Source organism: Phycodurus eques, chromosome 1, assembly GCF_024500275.1.
Source record: "Phycodurus eques isolate BA_2022a chromosome 1, UOR_Pequ_1.1, whole genome shotgun sequence".
In the NCBI taxonomy this organism is placed as follows: Eukaryota; Metazoa; Chordata; class Actinopteri; order Syngnathiformes; family Syngnathidae; genus Phycodurus; species Phycodurus eques.
Window position 1 is genome coordinate 30,599,860 of NC_084525.1, and position 25,466 is coordinate 30,625,325.

General features: G+C 41.8%; 1 protein-coding gene across 1 annotated transcript; it reads left to right on the forward strand.

Annotated features, from left to right (window-relative positions):
• The first annotated feature begins 1,431 nt into the window (after positions 1-1,431).
• Positions 1,432-21,188, forward strand: stk35 (serine/threonine kinase 35). Its single transcript, XM_061687246.1, has 3 exons — positions 1,432-2,199; positions 4,367-5,183; positions 18,522-21,188. The coding sequence occupies exons 1-2, from the start codon at positions 1,674-1,676 to the stop codon at positions 5,107-5,109; spliced, it is 1,269 nt and encodes a 422-aa protein (XP_061543230.1). The 5' UTR covers positions 1,432-1,673; the 3' UTR covers positions 5,110-5,183; positions 18,522-21,188.
• The last annotated feature ends 4,278 nt before the right edge of the window (positions 21,189-25,466 follow it).

The window sequence follows — 25,466 nt, forward strand, 5'->3', positions numbered from 1 at the left end:
ACACAGGAGGGGGAGTCAGAGGTGTGATGTTGGTCGGTGGTGCGGCTGGGTGGGTGTGGGGTGTGAAACTTTCCTTTTCAAATCTGCAATAGAAGGTGTTCAAGTCGTCGGTTCGTCCTTTATTGTTCTCATCTTAGGGGGGGCGGGGTCGCTTGTAATTGGTTAGCAATTGTAATCTCATTCTGGTGGTACTTGTACATCAAAGTATTTTTGGAGGTGGTGAGAAAACTTTGAGAAGCACTTATGAACCACTTCAACTCGGCCTCCTCCATTTAAAAGCAGCACAATGGTGAATACTTTATACACTGTAGTATCATGCTGGTTCCATGTACCTTGCATCTCTTCTAGGACCAGTAAAAAAAAAAAAAGGGGGGGGGGGGGGGAGAATCTACAGTAAATGAGAGAGAATGAGTGAATGAGCCTTGTCTGTCAGTCAGTGCAAGACAACCAGTAAACCCTCCATCCATCCATCCATCCATTTTCTGAGCCGCTTCTCCTCACTAGGGTCGGGGGCGTGCTGGAGCCTATCCCAGCTGTCATCGGGCAGGAGGCGGGGTACACCCTGAACTGGTTGCCAGCCAATCGCAGGGCACATACAAACAAACAACCATTCACACACACAGTCACACCTACGGGCAATTTAGAGTCTCCAATGCATGCATGTTTTTGGGATGTGGGAGGAAACCGGAGTGCCCGGAGAAAATCCACACAGGCACGGGGAGAACATGTAAACTCCACACAGGCGGGGCCGGGTATTGAACCCCGGTCCTCAGAACTGTGTGGCTCTAACCAGTCGGTCACCGTGCCGCCACCAGTAACCCGAGAGAAATAAAATAAGAAGCAACTGAGTATGCAGGCTTTCATAAATGTTTTGTTAAATCAATGTTTTTTTTTTTTTTTTTAACAGTTTTGTTGTGATTGCAGCTCATCGTTTGAAGTTGCATTGCAGGTGTGTACGCACACCTTAGACTTAATTATACTGGGTGTGTAGATGGTAGTCCTTACTCCCTTCCTTGTGTCTTTGTTTAGATATATATTTTTTACTTTTTGAAATAATCACACCACTATATTAAATTGTCAAATTAATCTTCCCAGCAGTGTTCCCACATTTAGTGCTTGTCATGCAGTGTTGTGAGGGGGCGGGGTCATCATGCCTCTGCACACGTGCAGCCCAACTCTCGTGTTTTCCCACGCGGCCGCGAAGTTACGTGGATAAAAAGGACGACGAGGACTGCGGTGGACACTAGCAACCCCATTTCAGTATCACTTCAGCAAACTTTGATAGCATTTGAACAAAATAATAGCGTCGGCCAAGCTCCACCTGGGCTCTATTTTAAAAACAAAACACTCGCCTGTGCTCCTTGCACTGGCGGAAGCAGAGCGAGGTAGTTTGCACTGTCAACCAATCGGCGTTGCCGAAGAGTGGCAAACCACGCCCCTTGTTCTCTGCTCGCTGGAACATTTTGTTTTTCGGAAGCCAATTTACTTGCCACACTTGCTCCACTAATGGCAATAAGCTGACTTCGCAAAATTCTCTGCACTTTATTGACACGTTGACGTTAAATCTCCCTTGAACGTGACAAGACGGGCGTCAAATTTGATGAGTTTGGAGTTAAAGTAATGAAATGTAAACACGCCTACCATCCGTGCTCATTGTGTCCCAAAATTAAATCATGGATGTTTGCGACGGGAAAAAGAAGAGAAAGGTAAGCGGCGGCGGAGTGCGGGTTTGCAGGCGAAATGTGGCCGGGAAGTCGAAACGAGAGGCGGCCAAAGTCCTCCGCTCCCTCACGGTGGAGGACAACAACAACTTCCCGGAGCCCATGGAGGAAGCGAACGAAGAAGACTGCTTCTCCATTAGCTTCCTCCGGACAGGTAGGACAGAGCCTGCCGTTCTGGTGCCGCCACGATACACGCTGATCCGGGAGGTTGGCCGGGGGAGCTACGGCGTGGTGTACGAGGCCATTGCCCGGAAAACAGGAGCCAGATTGGCGGTGAAAAGGCTCCAGTGCGACGCCCCGGAGAACGTCGAGCTGGCTTTGGCCGAGTTCTGGGCCCTGACCAGCCTGGAGAACCGACACCAGAATGTGGTCCAACTGGAGGAGTGTGTCCTGCAAAGGAACGGCCTGGCCCAGAAGATGAGTCATGGCAACAAGAGATCCAAACAATACCTGAGGCTGGTGGAGACCTCACTGAAAGGTACAAAAGCTACAGGCATTTGTTGCCTTTTTGACTGCGGGAAACCTTTCAAAACTACTTTTCCTCCTAAGCCATAATCAAATAAATCACAGTACATGAGTACAGTTAATTTTGCATCGAAATTCAGACGAAAAAAGTAACAAATCATATTAGGCCATTGTTGGTCATTTAACCAATGTATTTAACTATATGTTCATGTTTAACGCATGAAGAAGAGTTGCAGTTTTTTTTGGTTTTTTTTGTTAAGCTGAATGTCCCATCGAGACATTTCATCTTGCATACATAATGCCCACAAAGAGAAGAGTTTTCCCCCATCTCTTAGAAGAATACGGTGTACTTGCAGCATGTTGACTCACTTTATTTCTAACACTGAACACTTGCTTGACGTGTCATTTTTCACATATTAAATAACTTATTCTATTTGGTATAGGTTGTATGTTATCAGCTTTGACCTACTTATCACTGTGCTTTTGGCCTGGCTCAGCAGCCCCGAATCTCTATACATTGGCTTTTCTTTTAATAGCTTGGCTCTTATGTAGGAATATAAAATGTATCCCAACTTGGCATTCTTTGGATGCCTCAAGACAAAATGGATTAAATAAAGTAAGATCACTTTGTAATTATTGGATGATTCTTTTAGGTGTATTGTTGCAATAACAATGTGCTACCACTGCTAAAACTTTGCCAAATTGATATTTGGTGTACATTTTTCAGTATTCTCTGGTAAGGTGTCAGTGTTTTTTGGGCTGTTAGGTATATAGCATAGTTCCTTGACACTTAGCCAACCCTGGGTTGGAATTTGTCAGTGAAGTTACTTGTTTTGATCTGCTTATTTTACAAAGAAATACAATGAAACCCCCCCTCAAAATATCTAACACAATCCATTCTGAGACATTGGGTGACCTCCAAGTTGTTCTAATTTCAAAACAAATATTCCCAAAGAAAACTCGGGAAAGTGGAGGAATTTGTTCCAGGTTGAAACTCTCACCATCTTAATAGATGTATTTACTCATCATGTAATGTTTTCACTAACATTTTAACAACTGAAGTACAAAGAAGCGTTGACTACTTTATAATACAATTAACAGTAAAACTATTGACCCTTTAACTGGGACATATGGAACATTTACTTTTTTAATTGCTTGTATATAAATTGATGGGTCTCTTGAGTAACTAGGTTAATTTTTTTGTGAGCTGCCTATTTTAAAAATTGTGAACATTTTGGGTGAGCTGTTCTGAATTTGACCATATTATAACCTAACTGTGGCGCTAATGTACATAATACAGCTCCCACACCGAGTTTTGTACGACCGTGGCGTGACTTTCCAGCTCGAAAGGAGTGAAAATATAATACATTTTTGAGTAATTGTTTTGGAAGCCTATGTCATATTTTTCTCAGAATTTTATTTTTTTCGGGCGTTGAACTCCCAATTGTACTTATATCGGGGGCATTCCACTATTTTCTTTTGTTTCCCGTTTGTCATTTGGCTACTGTTTTTATACGGATGATATTAAAATCTACGTACGTATCTTTCAAAAAACTAACCACTTGAATCAGCTATCAATGACAGTTTAGCTTCCCTCAAGACTGCATTTCTTCTGATTTCCATTCTAAACACCAAAAGACATAGCCATCATTGCTGCTACATGACCAAGAACTACAGTATCCAATTGTATTTCGTTTGTTAGCCCACTTTCACTCATTGCTTCATACAGCAAACCTTCTTCCTGTTTACATTTTCGCGCCAACCACAGACCAATTACAGAAGACTGCATCAATACATTGTGTGTTCTGACAGTTTTTGATTCACTTGGAATCTTTACAGTGTGAAAAAAGGAACTGAATGAGGGCAAAATGCTTTGAGTGTACAACGCCTCTCAACAAATACAGACTATTGAAAGCAAATTCTAGGTGTGAAAGCAAGTTGAGACTTAATGCAAGTCTGACATTTTCTTTTTGTTTATAACATCCAGCTCTTAATTTGTGACCCTTGAAGAGTTTGCCATGACTTCTTCACCTGACTCAGTCAATCTTCTCTGAATTGCACAGTTGGTTCAAATTCAGCGTGGTCTCATGACACCATGTACTCTTTTTGTGTTGGGCTATATGAATTATCTTCAAACTCTTGACTGACTTAATATGCTTTATCTTTTTCTGCCTGTACAGGGGAACGCATCATAGCTCAGCCATCGGAACCGTGTTACCTCTGGTTTGTAATGGAGTTTTGTGAAGGTGGAGACCTCAACAAGTACATCTTGTCTCGGCGACCTGACCCTCAGACCAACAGGAGTTTCATGCGCCAGTTGACAAGTGCAGTCGCTTTCCTGCACAGGAACAACATTGTTCACCGGGATCTGAAGCCAGACAACATTCTAATCTCACAGAAATCGGGTGCACCAGTTCTCAAAGTTGCTGACTTTGGCTTAAGTAAAGTTTGTGCTTCCATGAGTTCTAAGAACATTGAGGAGTTGCCCACAGCTGGTGCTGGTGGCAGAGGGAGCAACCAGAACAACATCGTTAACCTTAACAAGTTATGGTTGTCCTCTGCTTGCGGGTCAGACTTCTACATGGCCCCCGAGGTTTGGGAGGGCCACTACACGGCTAAGGCGGACATCTTTGCCTTGGGCATCATTATATGGGCAATGATCGAGCGGATCACTTTCATTGACGCAGAGTCCAAACGAGAGCTGCTGGGCACATACGTACGACAAGGCTCAGAGATTGTGCCTGTTGGCGAGGCATTGTTGGAGAACCCCAAGATGGTCCTCCACATTCCTCAGAAGGCCAGAAGCTCCATGTCAGAAGGGGTGAAGAAACTCCTCCAGGAAATGCTTGCTTTCAACCCTCAGGAGCGACCTGACGCCTGTCAGCTGGAGGTGCTGATGGACCGGGTCACGTGTGCTGCATGAAGGTCCAACCTTCTCAACCCTTCCCCCTTTTCCCCCTCAAAATAGTCAAAAGAAGGGACCTCTTTATTTTCCAGGTAAGATCATCTGCCTTAGCAACTTTATATTGTTTCGCATTTAACAATCACATTTTATTTGTTACCTATGTATGATGGAGTAAACTTATTTGGCTCAAGACAACTAAATCTCCCTTGTTTTTTAACCTGTGTTCTATGCAATCCATTAAATAATTACATATGAGGCAATATAAAGAATTCAGCTATTTGGTTTGAATAATTTGCTCACGGGCCCTTCTGCTTCATGGTTTGGACAACTGCATCTGTTGAATTCATTGGTCTGTGCTGGTTTAAAGCTTCTGGATCAGACAAGCTTTGTTCTGTCAATAAGCTCACCCTCATTGTTGGATCTGTGAGTGTTGGACAACCTCCAATAGCTGCTGAATTAGCTGCAATTCCTCTCATTGGGTCGCCATAAGAGCTGCAGCTGCACTGAGTGAGCAGCTGATACAACACATTTCATTTGTGATTAAGTCTCAAAGTTCAAATATATACTATGCAGTGTTTAGTACCAGTTTCACTGAAAGGATGGTGTTGCTTTTCTAGTATCAGTGTTCTATGGGCTGCCACTAACACAAGACCAGTAACATCAAAAGTTGACCCGACTATAGTCCTGCCAACATTTTTAAAACCTCGCAGTAGATAGATGCTAACCTTCTATGCACAGAGGAGGAGGAGCTAGTGAAATGAGGTGATGCAGTGATTAGTGAGATTTAAAATCTGCACTCTTCTCTCAACACCACTTGCTTAAAGGGAACTCTGACCCCTGTTAACCGGTTTTGGAAAACGACTAATCTTCCTTTGAGCTGGCCTCATCAGCATTTCCTTGACAGGCTCCTATAATTCTCTTATTCATAAACCTTTCTCCTTAACTCTGCAATGAACAATCAATTATTCTTTGGTTTCCAGTACATGGTAAAATCAACTTAAAAAATGTCACAATTACACATGGGCAAAATACTGCATAGTCATGCAATGAAAGGAAAAGGGCTACCGTGACTGGCAGACTGTCTGATCCTGACAAAATTGGCTGGGTTTTCTTCATTTACACTGGCTATTTTGTGTGTTTGTGCATCCATCTGCGCGCATGTATGTTATTGTGGATGTGAGGGATTTTAAGTGAAGCTGGTGCTTTTGCCTTGGTCACTACCCTTTACCTGTGGCAGGTAGGCTTCCTTCACAATGGAATTGCCAAAGTTAAACCTTCTGTTCTGCGAATGGTCGACATTGAATTGACTCTAATTTTAAAGTTATTTTATACACTGTAATTGAGAGTTTTGTTCTTGAGTCAGTCTTGAAAACATTTTATTTAGATGTAAAATGATGTTAATTGCTGTTATAATAACATTTTGAAAAAATGTTTATTTACTACTCACGTATGTCTTAATGACACTCGGCAAACATGGTCAGGAGCATGCAAGGGATGCCACACACTCGCAGCTCACGTAGCGCCGTACATTCCATATTTCTTTTATTATTATTGTTGACTTCCACTGCATGGTACTGGCTCTGCTCATCCTAGCTCAACTCGGTACAGGAGAAAACTGTGACACCCAAGCTTCATGAATGCATCAGTTGAAATAAGAATGGAGGAGAACAAGGACCTTCTGTATTTACTTCTAGTTGTTGGCCAAGGTATGGAGGCAAATGTTATTTGAGAGGAGACAGAGGGCTGCATGAAAAATATTCTGTGTAACAAAGTGGAAACAGTGGAGTACAAGGTATGTCAGAAATGTTCCAGGACTGGCGTCGCAAAACATACTGTATATTTCAAATCCAAACTACGAGTTTTCCCCTTTAAAGTAATCTCCCTTGAAGTCTAGCGCACTTCCTTCGCCTTCATGATTTTTTTGTGATCCTCCATACGACTATCAATTATCACAACTATCTTGATATTGTCCTTTTTTGCAAAAAAGGCCCCTATGCTGGATGACCCCCTTGAGCTTGAGAAAGTCACGTCATTCACCCACTCTTCTGATAGTGGGTGAATGAATAATATCGAAGAACTTTTAGAACCTTGAAGGTAGAAAAGCGCGAAGAAATCCAATAAACACAGCAAAAATACACATGAAGCAGTTTGTGTCAGTTTCTACAAAATGCTGTTGAGAAAGTGGCTGTGCATTTCCATCTGATTTGAAAATCTCAGTGACAGTTTGACATCTGGAAAAGACACTGTAAATGCATTATTTTTTAAGATGAACCAAACAGTCTGTTTGTTTAAACATCAACTACTGTCAAAGGCCAAGCTTAACTATGTGTGGGACAGTTAGCGCTCAGATCATGCCACGATCCCCGATGAGCCCCTTCTTGTAAAAGCCCTTGTTGCATAACACCTCTCATCTCCCAAATATTCGTGTAGTTGGTGATGCACTCTGAGCACGCCATTGTGTGCTAGAAGCTAGCTGCTCCAGATTAGTTCTCTCACAGCATGATGAGAAAGCATGTTATGCAACGGGCCTGCATGGCTGCAACTGGGAGGTCAGATGTTTATGTCGCCTGGTGGTATTTATGTCACATGTAGGTTAACTCGGCGTATAGCTGACAACAGCACCATCACCATTCATAGACCAGTAATGGGATTTAACGGAAGTGACAAAGAGATTGCTACAAGATCCTGCACTTACTGGCATAGTTGCTTCATTGCTCAGTAGTAAGGTTTCTGTTATTTTCAAACATCAATAAATGTATATTGTTGTATTTAAGTCAAAATGAAAAGACCAACTGGCTTGGCAAGCTTCACGGAAAACAAACATGCTTTACTGACTATAAGAATAGCAAAGGAAAGACATGACCGGGGGTAATTTTAACTTTTAATTATCCAAGTATCCCTTTTTTTTTTTGTCTTTTGTCAGCGGTGTCTGATAAGGGAGATTACTGATCTTTGATGCAGACATGATGCTGACTCTCTTCCCCAACAGCCCATGATTCCTGTAGTTGAAAGTTTGTTAGAAAATGTGTTGTGGTTTCATGACAATAAGTAGGATGTTTTTGGCTATAATTCCAATTGATACTGCTTATTTAGCACAGTGCCTTAAGAACAACACCATAGCCACAGACCGTTAAAGCATGGTGATGGCAGCTTCGTTCAAGTGGTACAATAGGGTTAACTCACTAGCAGACTGTTGGATTTATCTCACCCAACACCTGTCAATATGCACAAAAGGAATGATGACGCTGGTTTCTCTTTCTCATGAGGAGGGCGTATAGGACCTTGTTCAGGTTACAGCCTCTCAACACGCTCTAAACAATCTCCCCCGTCGCTCCTACATTTATTTGAAAATAGGAGGGTTTTACAAGACATAATGTTCTAAGCACTAAGACACAACATAAATCACGGGAAACTTACGGTCGGGGGTCCAAATGGGTCACTCGTTATTGGTTCGCCGATTATCACGTTGTTTTGTTAGCCCCTTTCGCAACAGTATCGTTGGGATTTATCATCTTGTGCCTTTCGCACGGACACAACACAAAACACGGGACCAGACCAACACCTGTCACGTCCCCGACCACCTCCGATCATGTCCTTGGTCAAGGCGCCCTTCCATCGGAAGATGCTGAGTCATCTTCTTGAAGGCGAGACATCTTTCTTTCTAAAAATTGTCCATAATACTAATGCAAGCTAAGCAAATAAATGATAACTTCTAAAATATATTTAACACAGACACAGCCTGTGTGGGAACATTTTGGTTTCAAACCAAATGAACGCGGCCATCCCGCTAACACCGATGAGCTGGTATGTTGAATTTGTATGAAGTCGCAACTAAGACAACACAACTTAAAACCTCAAAGTGATAAAATCCATTTTAAACAACCATCCCACCCAATTTCTTCAGCTGGGTGCAAAAAACACACCGGGACATTTCCCGTTTCCCGTCAGCTTGCAATAATGGAACTCTTTTCCCAACAATGCAAATAAAAACGTGACAGCATATATCGTGCATGTATGTTAACAAATATACAAATATTTTACACCAAATATATTGTTTTTGTCGCTACAGCATACATTATTGGCATACAAATTTGGCTAGAACACTGCAGAAAGAAATGTAGTTTATGGCATTCTTTATGTCTTGCAAACGTTTACTTGCTTCGTCATATACTACGTGTTTGCTAAATGACTCGCTGGGGGTTTTCTGAATATGCTGTGCAGATTTACTTTTATTTAGTCGTGCTTGTGGAATCAACATCAACAAAAAAAACTATACATGCGTTCCATTGAGGTTCATAGCGACCATTGACCTACAGTACTTGTAAGCTGCTAAACTCCTGAGAAGGTTGCTCAGTGGGGTCACTCGTTTGAGCGCGAGAGTTTGTTTTGCTTTCCGCTGATTTGGCGAATTAGGACTTTCATACGCTTCCTCCTCTCTCTCGTCCTCCTATGCCGTCCATGCACCCGTTCGGTTGTTTTCTTTTCGAGACAGTATGAATACTCGCTAATGTAAAAATCGCACATCATTAAAGCAGCCTTCACAATTCTATCAAAGGTGATATATATTGGCCACTCCTAACTTGCACTATTATGCTCTAATATCACTATATCAGTGGCATAAAAACATCGATACTATCATTTGTCGTGATCGTTTTGGGGAAAATATATCCTGCTAAAAAAATTTAATTATAAAACTAAACATATTGAGAGAGAGTGTTGAATAACAAAAATATTGTACAAACAGTATGAAAAATAGAGTAACAACTGCAATAAAAGTCTGCAATATAGTGGGACAGCAAAGCAAGGACCGTGATATAAATGTATCTGTATACGGTGATGGTAAGGTGCAGGGACTCATTGTTCATTGTTTTCAGACATGTGCATCCTGGAACTCGCATAATTTGAAGTGTAAAATGATCTACAGTATGTTCATGTGCTGTAGATTTCTCCAAAATGGTCTTAAGTGTGTTCAGTGAACACAGATTTCCCTCGGGACATTGTATAGGAAGATCCTGATATTGTTTTTGTTTTTTTTAAATGCCATGGATTGCCATTTGTAAATGCTTTTAAAGGCAACCGCTTTTAAATCACGAATACATGTACCTCAGTTCTGTTTAGTGCACTCGCTCATCCTCCCTCACCCCTCTTCCTCGGACAGTGACAGTGCTGCTCATTATTCCAAAGCTTATGGAGGCCTGTGTCTGGAACATTTTGTGCCCTTGGTGCCTGCCAGCCGTGTGCCTTCTCTTTACAAACCAGGCCAGGGCCACATTTAAGCCCAAGCCCTGTCCACGTGCATGGTTGCCGTAAGTTGGGAACCCTCTTTAAATATTGTACAAACAGTCATCTTGCCACCATCTTTACATTAAATGTCCTTTGTATGTATGGCATGAACGCTTGTTTCATCCTTTGAAGGCATTCTTTCACCATCTGGTCACCATACCACGGAGCAGCATGCATTTAAATAAGGATAGGACAACAGTATTTTTTCCTGTTTCTTTTTTTTTTTTTTTTTTTTTTTTTTTTAACTCTACAGGAAATTAAGTTGTTTTGACAACCGTTGGAAGCCAGGATACAGACACGCAACAGTATGTTCTGTAATAGTGCTCTCTGTTGGAGTGGTTGTTAAATGCCTCATAAAAACCCAACTAGATTTACAAGATTTTGAGAGTAGGTGTGATGACTCCAGTGACAGTTATGCAACAATGCAACGTAGATCAGTTGTGAAAGTAGGCCCAATGGTAGCTAACATTTCAAGGATCTAAATATGTTCCTCGGGCGTCAAACTTGAACTTCACGTACAAAATTGTTCCGGAGGGGCACTCTCTGTATTTGTTGTTTATTAATACCAGTAAATTACATTTGAGAAAAGATGACTAAAAGTACAAATCAGTTCAGATGATTTGCCATTGTCTCTTGTAAAGCTGTCATTATAGCTTCCAATACCCTGTGATAAAATCACTCTACATCTGTTCTGCCTGCCATACACATTCATGGTGGCTGTGCTGGATCTGATCGCCTGTAAGATCATAACGCCTTACTAATCCCCCTCATGGTCAATGTGTGTAATTGGTGCCCATTTTAACCATGTTCTGTGCCTATGCAGGCAGAATTAATTTTCACATATGAATTATAGGGCGGCACGGTGGCCTACTGTTTAGCACATCTGCATCACAATTCTGAGGACCCGGGTTCAAACACGGCCTCGCCTATGTGGACTTTGCATGTTCTCCCCGTGCCTGGGTGGGTTTTCTCCAGGTTCTCCGGTTTCCTCCCACATCCCAAAAACATGCATTGCAGGTTAATTGAAGACTTTGAAATTGCCCATAGTGAGAGTGAGTGTGAATGGTTGTTTGTTTATATGTGCCCTGCGATTGGCTGGCGACCAGTTCAGGGTAAGCTTTTTAAATCATTTTATTCCTCCCACACTTTAAATTTTTTTTAAAACCTATTAAAACACACTTTTTCAACACACTGTAAATATATTTGAACACGCAAAAAAAAAAAACATCTCAACCATGAAATGTGTAGAAAACGTACGTATTGTACATGCATGTGTCTTTTGGGGCAGGGCCTTGTTGGGTGGGGTGTGCTCATTATCTGTTTTTATACTGTTCTCTTGGCTTTCAATAAATGGTTAATTAGTGCATTGGCGACTGTGGATCTCCTTTCCCACATGCGAGGGCATTACAGTAAGTTAGTATACTGTAAACTATAAGGGGCACTTAAAAAGATCAAGGTATAGCGGGGGTACAAATTAAGCATATGTGGGTGAACACGAAGGCAAATAGCAATGAATGTGTATAACCCCAATCTTCCAAAGCCATGCATTTACATTTTCATTGGCATGTAAATCAGAGTGATCCTGTTTTTATTGCTTGTCAGTTGAATAATGTCTGCAATATCCTGTGATTAACTGGCAATCTGTGCAAGGTGTACCCCGCCTCGGTTTTCATCCTTAGTCAGCTGGCATAGAGTCAAGCTTCTTGGTAACCACAGTCCGACATTAATGGTGGCCCAGGGCCACTACACCACTGTGTCGAGCCACCACCTACGTATAGACACGGTCCCACTCGGGCCAGTTAAAATTTCTAAGTCAAAATTTTACCCTGCCAAAAATGGCCCAAAACTGCATTGTCAGTTGCGATCTGAAATACGTTTATCACTCAAACGTCCTATCCAAGGCAAGCTGTTGTGATGACGCAAGGAGAAACCGCAACCACCACAACCTAACTGGATAAATGGGCATGCATTCGGGTTAGCCTCAAGACTATAGCCGAAATGAATGTAACGCTGCTAGCCTCACACAGGAGTTCGTACTTTACAGCCTGTGTAATGTTATTCTGCCCTCCCTGACCATGCTTTAAGCTGTTTACTGGCACCCTCAATTTGAGTTAACTGTAAAACTAAGCGCACAATAAAAATAAGTACCCTAATTTTATATATAAATACAAGGCACATATCATTTTAGAAATTGCCAGTTTAATGCTAACAGTCAATGGAAAACCCTATTGATGGGCTAGCTAATATTAGCATTTGTGGTCATGGGAGGAATTTACCTTCAAATAACGAATTTTCACACACAAATGGCATAGTAACACATCGACTGGACCACTACAGCCAAGGTGATCAGAGAGACAGGCAGGAGAATACTTGGTATACCTTCTGGTATGAAAGGGGAAAAGGAAAATTGGTGTTGGAACGTCAAAGTACAGGAAATCATACAAGGAAAGCAGATAGCTCAGAAGTGGGACACTGAGAGGACCGAAGAGAGGAGAAAGGAATACATGGAGATGTGACTTAGGGCGAAGGTAGAGGTGGCAAACGAGGCATATGAAGACGTGTATGCCATGTTTGACACTAAAGAAGGAGAAAAAGATTTATACAGGTTGGCCAGACAGAGGGATAGAAATAGGAAGGATGTGCAGCAGGTTAGTGTGATTAAGGGTGGAGATAGAAATGTGTTGACTGGTGCCAGCAATGTGCTGGATAGATGGAAAGAATACCTTTTAGGATTTGATGAATGAGGAAAATCAGAGAGAAAGTAGAGAAAAAGAGGCAAGTGTGGTGGACCAGGAAGTAGCAATGATTAGTAAGGGGGAAGTTAGAAAGACACTAAGGAGGATGAAAAATGGAAAGGTCCTGATGACATACCTGTGGAGGACTGGAAGCATCTAGGACAGGTGGCTGTGGAGTTTTTGACCAGCTTGTTTAAGAGAATTCTAGTGGGTGAGAGGATGCCTGAGGAATGGAGGAAAAGTATCCTGGTGCCCATTTTTAAGAACAAGGGTGATGTGCAGAGCTGTGGGAACCATAGAGGAATAAACTTGATGAGCCACATAATGAAGTTATAGGAAATTGCCGGTGGAGGCAGGCTTCAGCAAAGAGACGTGGAATGTGGGATGAATTTTCAGAGACTGGAAGCTTCAATTGGACGGAAGTGGGATTGATCTTGGTATTGGGGAAAGGAACCAATGAAACGCGGAGTGAGTTTCCGGGACTCTGTCTCAGGACAGAAGTGAGTATTTGAGAGCAATAGTTTGGTTTCATGCCGAGAAAGAGTACCACAGTTGCATTACATGCCTTGAGGGTGTTCATGGAGAAGTACAGAAAAAGGTCAGAAGGAGATTTGTAGATCCTTTGAAAGAGTACCTGGACAGAAATTGTGGTACTGCATGCGGATGTCTGGAGTGGCAAGGAAGTATGTTCGAATAGTACCGGACATGAATGAGGGCAGCAGAACAGTGGCGATGTATGCTGTAGGTGTGACAGATGAATTTATGGTGGAGGTGGGACTGCATCAGGGATCAGCCCTGAGCCCCTTCCTGTTTCCAGTGGTGATGGATAGGCTGACAGATGAGGTTAGAGTGGAATCCCCATGGACTATGATGTTCGCAGATGACATTGTGATCTGTAGTGAAAGCAGGAAGCAAGTGGAGGAATATTTAGAAAGGTGGGGGCATGCACATGCAGTGTGCTTAGGGTCATTGTCTTGTTGGAAGGTGAACCTTCGGCCCAGTCTGAAGATCCTGAGCACTCTGGAGAAGGTTTTCATCCAGGATATCCCTGTACTTGGCCACATTCATCATTCCTTCGATTGCAGCCAGTTGTCCTGTCCCTGCAGCTGAAAAACATCCCCACCTGCTGCCACCACCATGCTTCACTGGTGGGACTGTATTGGACAGGTGATGCATAGTACCTGGTTTTCTCCACACATACAGTTTAGAATGAAGGCTAAAAAGTTCTATCTTGGTCTCATCAGACCAGAGAATCTTATTTCTCACCATCTTGGAGTCCTTCGTGTGTGTGTTTTTTTTTTTAAAGCAAACTCCATGCGGGCTTGCATGTGTCTTGGACTGAGGAGAGGCTTACATCGGGCCACTCTGCCATAAATCCCCGACTGGTGGAGGACTGCAGTGATGGTTGACTTCCTAGAACTTTCTCCCATCTCCCGACTGCATCTCTGGAGCTCAGCCACAGTGATCTTTGGCTTCTTCTTTACCTCTCTCACCAAGGCTCTTCTCCCCCAATTGCTCAGTTTGGCTGGACGGCCAGCTCTAGGAAGGGTTGTGGTCGTCCCAAACGTCTTCCAGTTAAGGATTACGGAGGCCACTGTGCTCTTAGGAACCTTAAGTGCAGCATAATTTTCTTTGTAACCTTGGCCAGATATGTGCCATGCCACAATTCTGTCTCTGAGCTCTTCAGGCAGTTCCTTTGACCCCATGATTCTCATTTGCTCTGACCTCACGATTCTCATTTGCTCTGACATGCACTGTGAGCTGTAAGGTCTTATATAGACAGGTGTGTGGCTTTCCTAATCAAGTCCAATCAGTATAATCAAACACAGCTGGACTCCAATGATGTAGAACCATCTCAAGGATGATCAGAAGAAATGGACAGCACCCGAGTTGAATATGAGTGTCACAGCAAAGAGTCTGATACTTATGGGCGTGTGATATTTCAGTTTTTCTTTTTTAATAAATGTGCAAACATTTCAACAATTGTGTTTTTTTCTGTCAATATGGGGTGCTGTGTGTACATTAATGAGGGGAATATGAACTTAAAGAATTTTAGCAAATGGCTGCAATATAACAAAGAGTGAAAAATCTAAGGGGGTCTGCATACTTTCCGTACCCACTGTATGTACATGAATGAGAGCAGTAGAGGTGGAAGAGTGAGGCTACAGAGAGAAGAGATCGCAAGGGTGGAGGACTTTTTAACTACTTGGGGTCAACAGTCCAGAACAATGGGGAGTGTGATAAGGAAGTGAAGAAACAGGTCCAAGCAGATTGGAACAGGTGAAGGAAGGGGTCATGTGTGTTATGTGACAGGAGAGTATTTGCTAGGATGAAGGACAAAGTTTATAAAACAGTGGTGAGGCCAGCCATGATGGTCGGATTAGAAACGGTGGCACGAAAGAGAAGCAGAGCTGGAGGTGGTAGTAATTAAGATGTTGAAGTTCTCTCTAGGAATGAGCAGGTTGGATAGGATTAGAAATTAGCTCATCGGAGGGAGAGCCAAGGTTAGATGTTTTAGAGACAAAGTTAGAGAGAGCAGACTTCAATGGTTTGGACATATCCTGAGGAAAGATAGTGAGTGTATTGGTAGAAGAATGATGAGAATGGCGCTGCCGGGCAAGAGAGCTAGAGGAAGACCAAAGAGAAGGTTGATGGATGTCGTGAGGGAAGACATGAGTGCAGTTGGTTTTAGAGCGGAAGATGCAGGAGATAGGCTCACATGGAAAAGGATGACACGTTGTGGCGACCTCTAAAGACTTCTTTATACTCGCGCAGGCAGCGACCGCGGTGATGCCACTGCTTCTATCCCGCGTGCATTTCCGGTAGCCATTTTTACTTTCCATAACAAGGAACAAAGCAACCACAATGGCGACTGTGGAACAGTGTCTGCTCGAACAAATGGACCTAGATGACCAGATGATACGTTTAATTATGCTGCAAAATCGTATGTGTATGTATGGTATGTGGAACTCAGAGGGAGGCTGAGTACGTCATCACAGCATGTGACTAAAACGGACCAATCACGAGAGATGATCTCCGTGGCATTCTACGCGCAACAAAATTTTTTTCCGTGTGCGCATCAAGTGAAGGCTTGTTTATACGTCACTGCGGCTATCCCACGCACAGTTTGACTTTATTCTCGAGCACAACCCACGCGGGCAGTTTTGAAAATGTACTGCAGTTCACCTCCAAGTCGGGGGTGTTATTATGTCATGAGTATACGGGGACAGTACAGGGCCACCACAACTTGGCTCGGGCCACTTTCAAAAAGGCTTAACGTCGGACCCTGGTAACTGTGATCAGGATAAGCGATATAGAAAATGGTTTGCTGTGGAGAGGACGGTGTTGAAGTGGAGTCTAGTTGAAATTGTTTTAAGCACAACCTTTATTTGGATTGCTGCTGAAAAAAAACCAACTGCCGTTTTTGCAGCAAGAGGAACATGCTGGCACACACCTGCACTTACATAAGAGATAGTTTAAGGAGAAAGGCATCCTTGAGGAATGTGTTTCTTTGCGTGCCACACACCCACAAATGCACCCTGGGCTTGTAAAAAGCCAACACTCCATCCAGTAATCACTGAAAGTCACGCTGTGTCTTGGGCCCACAGGAAACCAGCCCCCACCACTTACCCCAAAATACCAGTCACCACTGGTTTAAACAATGTTTACTTGTGGGTTATGCAACAACAAATAGCTGACATTCAACTTCAATTCAGTTCATTCAAATTCAGTTCAATTCAACTCTCTCTTGAGTATAAAGCGTTGAGCTTTGACAGGTATTAATCTATTTTGAAAATTTAAAGTAGAAAACAAATTATTGACTTAGAAACTGAAGGAAGATTAAAAGTTGTCAAACCATCTCTAAACCCACTACCAATTTTCAAAACTTTCTTGGGCAACATAAACTTAACGTCCAGCTTTCAAAACACCGTTGTGGAACGTGTGTGACGGGACTGGATGTGTATAGCTCTTATAGTGTGTTGTGTACTCGAGATGACCAACATCTCCATGTAATTCCTATGGTGGTGAATGACTTGGGAGTTGCGTTATACAAACACTCAATACAACCAGTTGTTGTCCGGCAACAGTGCGGTCTTCAGGTCGCATCCTAATTGACTTTCATTACGTTTTATGGCACATGACACCTCTTATGTCGGGCCTTGTGGGTAATCGGGCTCAAATTAGGCCCGAATGTCAATGTGTATGCACCCTGCTTTTGCCAAGATTGTGAATGGTGCATTGTGTTTACAGCATTAAAATGGCTCCACCTCAGCAGTGATGTAACCACTTTCCCCGCACAGTCCATCATCACCAAGATGTGTGTGTGCTGCTAAGCTGACCCACTTGTGTTTATACCATGTGCTGTTGCTGCATTATGCAACCTAAGAGAAGAGTGACAGACTACTCACTCACTGGCAGCCTGAGCTGTGGCCTACTAGCTTGCGGGCTATTCTTAGAGTGCTAAACAGAACACACATCTATCAGTCAGCAACATGGCCACAATTCTTCCATTGTGCACTTATATTGTGATGACACACTATATAGTGGTAGCTTGACTTCGATTGTATCGGCTGATATTAGCCCTTTGTTTAAAATCGAGCAAGCTTCAGACACGCCGCTTGACTGAAGTGAGGAAAAAAAACGAGAGCCACGGTCACAGATGCACTTTCTGCTGTTTATTTAATGGGGAAAACAGTCAAACACGCAATGACACAAATGCAAAATGCAAGCAGCTACAGTAACCCAAAACCGGTTTCAACTCGGCATCTTTCGACATCACTTATGAGGCCACACCCGTTTAGAGGCACACACACTACAAATGTTGTTGTGACTCGGCTTGTCCCAATGTACAGTAATTACACTTTATAAGGCCAATTTATTTCTTTACCTTTTTTTTAACTATGTTTTATGTTTTTGAATGCAACAGAGTGTTATGGTGGCTTGATTGTACTAGTGGCGTTTTAAATTCATTTCAATGGGTAAAGTTGATTTGATGGCCACGGAACAATTAAAATCTTAAGTCCAGGTACCTCTCTACTGAAAAAAAAAAGTACCTCTTAATCAATTAAGAATTCAATCTGATGTTGGAGAAGACCACTTACTCTTATTGGTTCATCTCATCAAGACGTTTTGTACAATTTCATGGCTTCAGATTTACTGTGCTGATTATGGTATGACACCCCAGTCCACAAAACAAATTTCCTAATCTTACTATTTGATGAATTTGCTTTGGACGAAATTGCCTTTGTGAGAACGAGAAGAGCGAGGCTTACTTTTATTCATTTAGTTTATACTTGGTGGTGGAACCTCAATCATGGGACACTCGCCCCATACTGTAAAAGAAGCATGTTTTTATTTGAGCACAACTGCACCCCCTCATGCTAACCATCATCATATTTTCTGTCTCTGCAGATTTTCTTTTAACCGCAATGATGTGGACTCGAGACAGAGAAAGGGAATCCGACAATGCAAAACTGTGAAGAACACAACACCTTCATTTGGTATTGATTTGATCAGCTGCCTTGATTGGGACCAGTATGCAAACAACTTTTCCAGGACCACCCTTGAAACAATCTTTACTCTGTAACTGTTGTTTTCTTCTTTACTTTTTTCATGGTGAATGTGAAATGGCGATGCTTTCGGTTTCCCAACGTTGTGCCTTAAAGAGGGTCTTCTAACACTGTAACAATTAGTCACGCTCAGAGTTCTCATCCCCTGGTCTTCCCATGTGACTGTTTGACTGAGGACAGCCACACAGTGGCTAGCGAGTAGAGGGCAAGTGAAGTGAAGTGAAGTGAAGGGAAGGAAGAACAAGTAGATAAGCATACAAAGACTGTCGAGGCTTTCCAAAAGATTTTGTTTGTAAACACAGAGTGCTCCAACAATCCTTCACTCTCCATTGTGCATCTGACCAAACCATGATGTAGCATTTCATTTCAGTGACTCTGCAGTAGTGGTGGACTTCAAAGTATTACCTTATGTGGTCTGGAGCTACCTCATTATCAACACTCTTTACCTTTACACACTTGTTTAAAAAAAAATCCTCAGGTTCTTAGCGAGTTATTCAATACGAAATATGCGTCTGACTAGTTTTCTTATGGGTTTTGGACTTAGACATACATTAGCGTAGGGCTGGGTGATTAATCAAAATGTAATCGTGATTTCGATTTTGGCTTCTCACGATCATAAAAACGTTATTATTATTATCGGGGGTAAAAACGATTGTGCCGCGGAGCGGGTTATGTTCCAACGTGGTAAATGCACCCTGCGTTGCTTGTAGCAAGCGTGTGACACATGTTCCTTGCCCTGCCTGAGCGTACTTTAAGCTATTTATTGACACCCCAGATGGAGTTTACTCTAAAAACTAAACGCACAACAAAAATAATTGCACACATTGTATATTTCAATACAAGAAACACATCGTTTTAAAACTCGCCAGCTTATGCTAACAATTAATTGAAAACCCTGTTGACGGGCTAGTTAACATTAGCATTACATCACGGGAGGGACTTACCTTCAGATAATGAATATTCACACACAAGTGCCCTTGTAACACATACAGAGAGACAATGAAACCATACTCACAGACAAATATTCTTCCTAATCTGTGAAGAATGACTTTTATTGTGACTTTCTTCTTCTGCTCTTTTTTTTTTATTTTTTTTTTATAATAAATAAGCTTACTGTAAATATGCAGCTCCATGCATGTATCGCACCACATTGCCCCTAAGAGGCCAATGCGCACATAGCAGGAACAGCAGATAAAGTCATGGCTTTGTATAAGCCTGACATGAAATCCGACAAAATAATTTCCTGTTATAGGTCAATTAGATTACCAAAATTATTTCAATTTGCTAAATGCCATAATATTGAATGATATATTTTTTGCAGAAAAATATATATAACAGACAATACAGTCACCCCAGGCATGCCAATGTTTTTAGCCATGGCTGTATTTATTTATATTGATCGCTTTTATTTCAATTTTTAAATATATTATTTTACTTGACTAATTTATTTTCTGGTTCTTTTTAAGTTATATTTAAATTTGAGTCGTGGTAGTTACATAAATACTAAGTTTCGAATCAATGTAAAATTGTCTTTATTAATCGTGATTTAAATATCAATCAAAATAATCGGCCAGCGACTCCAACTACCGGAGGAAAATTCCTTGTGCGTTTTTGGCATACTTTGCAAATAAAGATGATTCTGTTTCTGAACATCGTGATTATTCTTCTTTCCATAATCGCCCAGCCCTACTTCAGCGCTCATTAACATCTTTCTTGCCCTCAACGTGGTCACCTTATTGTAATCTACTTCCTATAATGTGTTGTGATTGTACATTTTAGCCAATGTGAAGACAATCTCCAAAACTAAATGGAAATACAGTATATGGTCCGTTTCATCGACAACCGTTATGCACATGAATTACACACACACACACACACAATCCGGATCAACAATGTAATCATGCTCTATTGATTTACAAAGGATTAGTTCAACATCATTATAATGTAATAAAACGCAGAAAGCTCCTTAATCCTTGTAGGATTTTTTTCCAAAATTTCAATTTTCCAAATTCAGTGAAAAATGGTCTTTTGCCTCTTGCTGTTTTTATAAAAATGTAGATCAAAACTTCTTCTCAACATTATTCATTGAGGTGTTTGTTTGTTTTGTTTTACTTTGCTGTGGTTGATGCAGTGCTCAAGTGTAGGTCTTTAAGGATCATAAAAATAATCTTAAACTTGAGTTTAAGCTTGTTGTCTCTATTTTCTTTCAAACTCATCGTTCAGGGTGGTTCCACTTGAAATAAAAAAAAACCTTCACACTATGCAAAATGTTTCACTGCCTCACTGGGAACAATTCACAGATGTGTGTGTGTGCGTGTGTGTGTGTGTAATAAGTCTTATGTATGAAGATGTTCCTCTCAGTGCATTTTCCCCACTGTATACTGAAATGTATTTTATGTACATCAACAAGTCTTTTGTTAGTGAAGTCTACGCGAACCATTTACATGTTTATGCTTTTTGTTCTCTTGTAAATATATGACAGTTTCTTGAAATAAATGTTCCAAATCGAGCAGATGTCTTTTATATTCCTATAAAATAGTACACTACATTTTTATTGCTGGGCGGCAACACCAAACCTTCAACTGCTCCTGGTGATCTACCCTAACACTTAAAATGATACATGAGTACTGTAGTAATTCAACATACTGTATGACCTGGCCTCTTCAATTCACCATCAGGATGTAGAAGGTAGCAACGGTATACATAGAAGAGACTAATCCTAATCCACAGGTTTTTAATCTACTGTGGGAATACACTGTGGGGCGGATCTATTCTACTATGGTAAATTATAGATTTCTTTGCTTTATCATCTAGCTCTTTTTTTAAAGAGAAAAATATGTATTATATACAAACTACACAATTGTTTTATATTTTTACCTATACCGATGGATTGATTGTTAAATAAATAAAAGTTAAAGTCAAAGTAGCATTCTTATTTCCTTCCCTTTTTCTGTATGCGGCCCTTGGAAGAAAAAGATGGGCCAATTCAAACTCAGATTTAGACACCCTGTTCTTCAGACTATTAGAAGAGGCTTCAAATTTCACACACTTAATGCATAGCTGAGTGTCACATTCACAGTTTTCTTAGTTTTTATTAATTTTTGGCTGTGAATGTGCATTTTAATTCGCTAACTACTTAAATTACTTAAATTCAAGAAATGAAATGTCTTCTAAGTGGAATGGGTAAATAAAATGTTTTTTTTAAAATATATTCGTAACATACAAATACTGATAATAACAAGAAATATGTTTAAATACATCAGACTAACAGAATAACAACATGCAACATTAATGCTTTATGAATGAATAACAATGAAGGTGTATGAAGATAAATATTTGCACTGGTGTGCGTATAGGACACCACTCAAGACAAGGCACACGATGTCCCAGCCTGCCAGCTGTTTGCAAGCGACTGAGTGCTCAGTAATAAACTAAGCAGTGCTGCCTCCTACCGAGCGGATTATTATTATTGTTATCCATCCATCCATTTTCCATACTTCTTATCCTTACTAGGGTATGCTGGAACCTATCATTGCTGACTGTGGGCGAGAGGCAGAGTACACCCTGAACTGGTCGCCAACCAATCGCAGGGACATATAAACAAGTCTTCACACAGATCTTCAATAAATCTGTGGAACTGTGTAAACTACCATCCTGTTTCAAATGCTCCACCATCATCCCAGTCCCCGTCGCGACCTTCAAGTTCCTGGGAATTACAGACCCTCAGGACCTAAAGTGGGAAACCAACATCAACTCCATCCTTAAAAAGGCCCAGTTTAGGATATACTTCCTGAGGCTTCTGAGGAAGCAGGCCTGCCACAGGAGCTGTTGAGGCAGTTCTTCACACCAGTCATCAAATGTGTTAATCAGAATCATCTTTATTTGCCAAGTATGTCCAAAAAACACACAAGGAATTTGTCTCCGGTAATTGGAGCTTCTCTAGTACGACAACAGACAGTCAATTCATTTACAATTCATCTATCACAGTCTGGTTTGGTACTGGCACAAAGAACAAAAAAGGACAAACTCCGACTGCAACGGACAATCAAAACTGCTGAAAAGATTATCGGTACCCCCTACCCACCCTGGAGGACTTGCTCGGTGCCAGAACTAAGACAAGAGTATGCAAAATCGTCTTGGACCCTCCACATCCTGGTCACCACCTATTGCAGTTCCTTCCTTCACGTAGGCCCTATCGAACAATGCAAACTAAAACTAAATTTAAATTATTATTATTTTTATTGCTGTGCCTGCACCGCGGAGGCTGAAGACCCCACCCAATCAATCGAGAGGCGGGGTCGGGCCCAGGAGTCCACCCGATGGCAGCCCGGCGGATGGGACCTGTCCCACACCAAGGGACCCAGGGCGGTCTGACGGCTCCACCGATGTGTCCCGAAAACCGGCCACCCGGAGGAGGCCACAATGCAACACCTCAAGCCAACCCTCCCACCACCACCACCGCCCCGTTGGTGCATTGTGCGGATATATTAGATGGAGAGAAGCCCATTTTATGCATAGTGTATTGAGTAAAGTGCGTTCTATGGAGCACTTTATATTGTATAGGCTGTAAATTTGAGTTTGTTGTCATTCTAAACGTGTTCTTACAAATCTGTGTCCAGTAATTACGGTCAGCGGACATAGAAAAAGGTCTTCTTCCCATTTAGTGATTGGTAAGGCCATTGATTTAGTGCATGGGATTAATTTATAAACTTTTGAGAGTTTTTTTTTTTCCTTTGCGGAAGAAGCTTCACTATTTGCTAAAGAAACTCCGGCGGTTCAATGGTGCTCTGGAGTGTTGATATTCTTTTTATTATTATTATTATTGCTGCTTTTAATTTATTGTATTGAAGAAAGTTTCCTCCTGTTATTTCGAATTCTTGGAACAGTTCATCATCCATCCATCCATTTTCCAAGCCGCTTATCCTCACTCGGGTCGCGGGCGTGCTGGAGCCCAACCCAGCTATCTTCGGGCAGGAGGCGGGGTACACCCTGAACTGGTCGCCAGCCAATCGCAGGGCACACATAAACAAACAACCACAAATAACCTACCATGCATGTTTTTGGGATGTGGGAGGAAACCGGAGTGCCCGGAGAAAACCCACGCAGGCACGGGGAGAACATGCAAACTCCACACAGGCGGGGTCGGGGATTGAACCCCGGTCCTCAGAACTGTGAGGCAGACGCTCTAAGCAGTCGGTCACCGTGCCGCCACAGTTCATCATGTGTCCTAAAAATATTATTATTAAATAGATGTTGTAGGTGGTCAATTCCATGTTGTTCCCATGTGCTAAAATAAAGGGTAATATAGTTCCACCAAGCTGTTAAGGTCGATGTGATTATTGGGTTCTTGAATCATCTATGCCGTTTAAGAGTTGTGGAAATAAATGGGCGTTTTGAGAGTTTAGCAGATTCTAAAGACTAGCAGACATTCCAACAGCTTCTTCTCTCTTGTCATTAACTTCTTAAACAGTGAACTTACAATTCCATTGTAACATGCTGCCAATTTTGTCTCGAGATTGTTGGCACATCTCGGGTGAGGCCAATTATACATTATTCATGCACTCACTGTAGTAGTCTTCCCACTCTGCACCATTTGCATGTCTGTTGTTGACCAATACTGGCATCTCATGTGCATGTGAAGTATCTGCGCCATTTGCACAATGGTCACTGTACCAAATTATTTGTCTATTAGTCATTTCAAAATGACTGATAGAGTCTGAGTCTAAATTGCTAGAGGACGCGGCATCATTTGCACAATAGCAAATAATAATAATAATAATTGTATCAGCATTACCATATTACCAGTAACCTTTCATTGTTCAGTAACTCTCTGTGCTGTGTTTTTATGTTTTTATGTCTCAAAAGTATTTTCTGTCAAATGAATGTAAGTTGTCGTACTAGAGCGGCTCCAACTACCGGAGACAAATTCCTTCTGTGTTTTTGATATACTTGGAAAATAAAGATGATTCTGACAACCATTCTCACCCACATTCACACCTACGGGCAATTTGGAGTCTTCAATTAACTGACCATGCATGTTTTTGGGATGTGGGAGGAAACCGGAGTACCCGGAGAACGGGGAGAACATGCAAACTCCACACAGGGGAGGCGGGACTTGAAACTGGGTACTCAGAACTGTGAGACAGATGTGCTAACCAGTTATTATTATTATTATTATTAGTAGTAGTAGTAGTAGTAGTAGTAGTAGTAGTAGTAGTAGTAGTAGCCCTATGCAGCCCTATGGGGGGCACAAGCCAGTGCAAACTATAGGTCGGTCCCAAGCCCGGATAAATGCAGAGGGTTGTGTCAGGAAGGGCATCCGGCTTAAAACTTTGCCAAACAAAAATGAGCGTTCATCCAAAGAATTCCATACCGGATCGGTCGTGGTTAACAACGTCCACCACCGGCGCCGTCAACCTGTGGAAATTCAGCGACTGTGGGTCAAAGTCAAAAAAGAGGTGGAAAGCGGGTTCTTCGGAAGAAAGAAAAGAGGAAAGCACAGAGCCTAGAGGAAGACCAAAGAGAAGGTTGATGGATGTCGTGAGGGAAGACATGAGGGCAGTTGGTGTTCGAGAGGAGGATGCAGGAGATAGGCTTACATGGAAAAGGGTGACGCGCTGTGGCGACCCCTAAAGGGAAAAAAAGGAAAAGGAAAAGAAGAAGTAGTAGTAGTAGTAGTATATAATTAAGATAGTTTCACGATTATCAGTACTGATGAATTCAGTAATTGGAATAATCATAACACATGAAAATAGAAACAATTCAATGTATTGTTAAGCGCTGACCT